The following is a 1963-nucleotide window of genomic DNA, read 5'->3' on the forward strand; positions in this document are numbered from 1 at the left end:
CTGCGCTGCTGGGGGGGCTGTGGGGCTCCGGGACCCCCGATGTGGGGCTTTTTGCAGAGCTGCAGCATCAGCTGGATGGTGATGGTGAGGACTGAGGGCAGCAGAACCGCCGGCAGCCACTGCAGGCACTGCGCTGTGAGGGGGGGGGGACATGGGGGTAAATTTTGTAGTGGTCACGTAGGGGTTGTGTTGAGTGTAATGGAGGGATGGGAGGAGAGGAGCGTGGGGGGAGCGTGGGGTCGTGCAGCCAAGGACACAGCATTGAGGGATTTCAGCACGTGGGGATGTGAGGAGATGGGGAAAAGGGGTCCCCAGAGCGCAGCCGATGGGGAACAGCTGGCAGGATTGGGATGGGATGGGCTGATAGGGGCTGGGATCTGCTGGGAGGGGGAACGATGGGCTCGGTGCCCTCCCCACATCCTTCACTGGGTGGATTTTGCTACGGGGTACAGAGCTGAAGCAACGGAATGGGAGCATCGGGAGCTCGGATCTGCGGCCGCGCATCCCTGGAGCCGGTGAGCACAGAGCAAAGCTGCACCAGCGATACCCAAAATTCTTCTATCCGTGCATGCAGGGGATGGAGCAGAGCAAAGGGAGCTGACCTGTGCTGCCAGGCTGGCTGGTGGTCACACTGATGCTCCTGCCTGTGCTGCTCTGCGTGGCTGTGCACCCCACGGTGCCGTCCCACTGCTCGGCTGTGAGCCAGGTGAGGCTCCAGGCACTGAGGATGCCACGTTCGTCCAAGGAGGTGGCCGTCACCAAGCTGGCATTGCTGTGCTGCCAGCCAACCACGTCCCATCCCTCGGGCACATCATAGAGGTGGCAGAGCAGAGGGATGGCAGCCGAGGGTGGCTCACGCAGATCCGCATCCACGGGCAGCAGGATGGAGAGAGTGGGCTCTACGGCATCTGCAGGCAGCGGGGACAAGGGTGGGGTGGTGGCAGTGCCAGAGCCCAGCAGCACAGAGCTGTGTCCTCATCCCTCGCCTGCTTTGTCCCCAACGATGTCCCGATGCTCACCTGTGACCACCAACCTGGTGCTGTCCCCAAACTCAAAGGGATGAGTGGTGGAAGCGCAGTAATAAAAGCCGGAGTCCTCCTTCTGCACAGAGCTGATGTGAAGGGAAAACAACCCATTTGCTCTCCTCATCCCGGAGTATTTTCCATCTGAACGTGAGGAATTTGAGCTCTGGTAGATGAATTGCAATCTGCTGCCCGGCTGCTCCCGGTACCAATTCACAGCCCGGTGCTGATCCACATTCCAGCCACTATCAGTGCAGTTCAGCTCTGCTGTGTGCCCGGGGCGAACCCAAAGCCGTGCTGGGCTCTGCCGGATCTGCAGCTGTGCCAGAGCAGCTCCTGTGGGGTGAGAGGGTCTGAGTGGGGGGCAGCCTCAAATCTGGGCCTTTTGGGGTTTTATTGGGATGTGGCAGCTCGGAGCCTTTTGATGGATGCTGGCTGCTGCCCAGAGCACGGCACTGCTTCAACCCCAGCATAGATCCTATGGGAAAAGGGAATTTTGTGGCTCAGAGCGACCCGTGGGTGCTACGCAGAGCTGCCCTGCACTGGGTGAGGGGTGTCGTCCCCATGTGGGGGGGCACAGAAGATGGGACACGGGGAGGAAAGGCAGCGGTGCGCAGTGGGGTTTGGATGGGATCATCAGAAGGGATTTTGCCATCGCATTCAAACTGCAAGAGAATTTAAGGGTCAAAGAAAACATGGTAGGATTTGGTGGAGAAACCAAATCCTACAGCAAATTGCATCAATGTGAGCCCTCTTCCCTCTGCTCGGACCGCTCAGCCAATGCCAAGAGCTACAGGGAGAGGAAAGTGGGGCTGGGGCAGCACATACCGGGCAGCAGCAGCAGCAGAATGGCATCAGCCGGGCTGCAGGTCATGCTTGGATGGCGCTGAGCAAAGCTGCAGGGCTTCAGGCTGCTCTCAGCTCTTGCAGAACGCTCTGAG

The 1963-nt window shown here is 59.9% G+C and overlaps 1 protein-coding gene across 1 annotated transcript; it reads right to left on the bottom strand.

The window, feature by feature from the left end:
• Positions 1 to 2: 2 nt before the first annotated feature.
• On the bottom strand, positions 3 to 1957 carry LOC116217461 (tyrosine-protein kinase receptor TYRO3-like; the record flags this gene model as incomplete). Its single annotated transcript, XM_031556911.1, has 4 exons — positions 1851 to 1957; positions 1020 to 1358; positions 603 to 908; positions 3 to 133 (listed from the first exon to the last, which is right to left on the bottom strand). Coding segments are annotated over exons 1-4 (822 nt in total), but the record flags the coding sequence as incomplete, so codon positions are not given.
• Positions 1958 to 1963: the final 6 nt, after the last annotated feature.

The sequence above is a fragment of the Meleagris gallopavo genome, chromosome 27 (genome assembly GCF_000146605.3).
Source record: "Meleagris gallopavo isolate NT-WF06-2002-E0010 breed Aviagen turkey brand Nicholas breeding stock chromosome 27, Turkey_5.1, whole genome shotgun sequence".
Classification (NCBI taxonomy): Eukaryota; Metazoa; Chordata; class Aves; order Galliformes; family Phasianidae; genus Meleagris; species Meleagris gallopavo.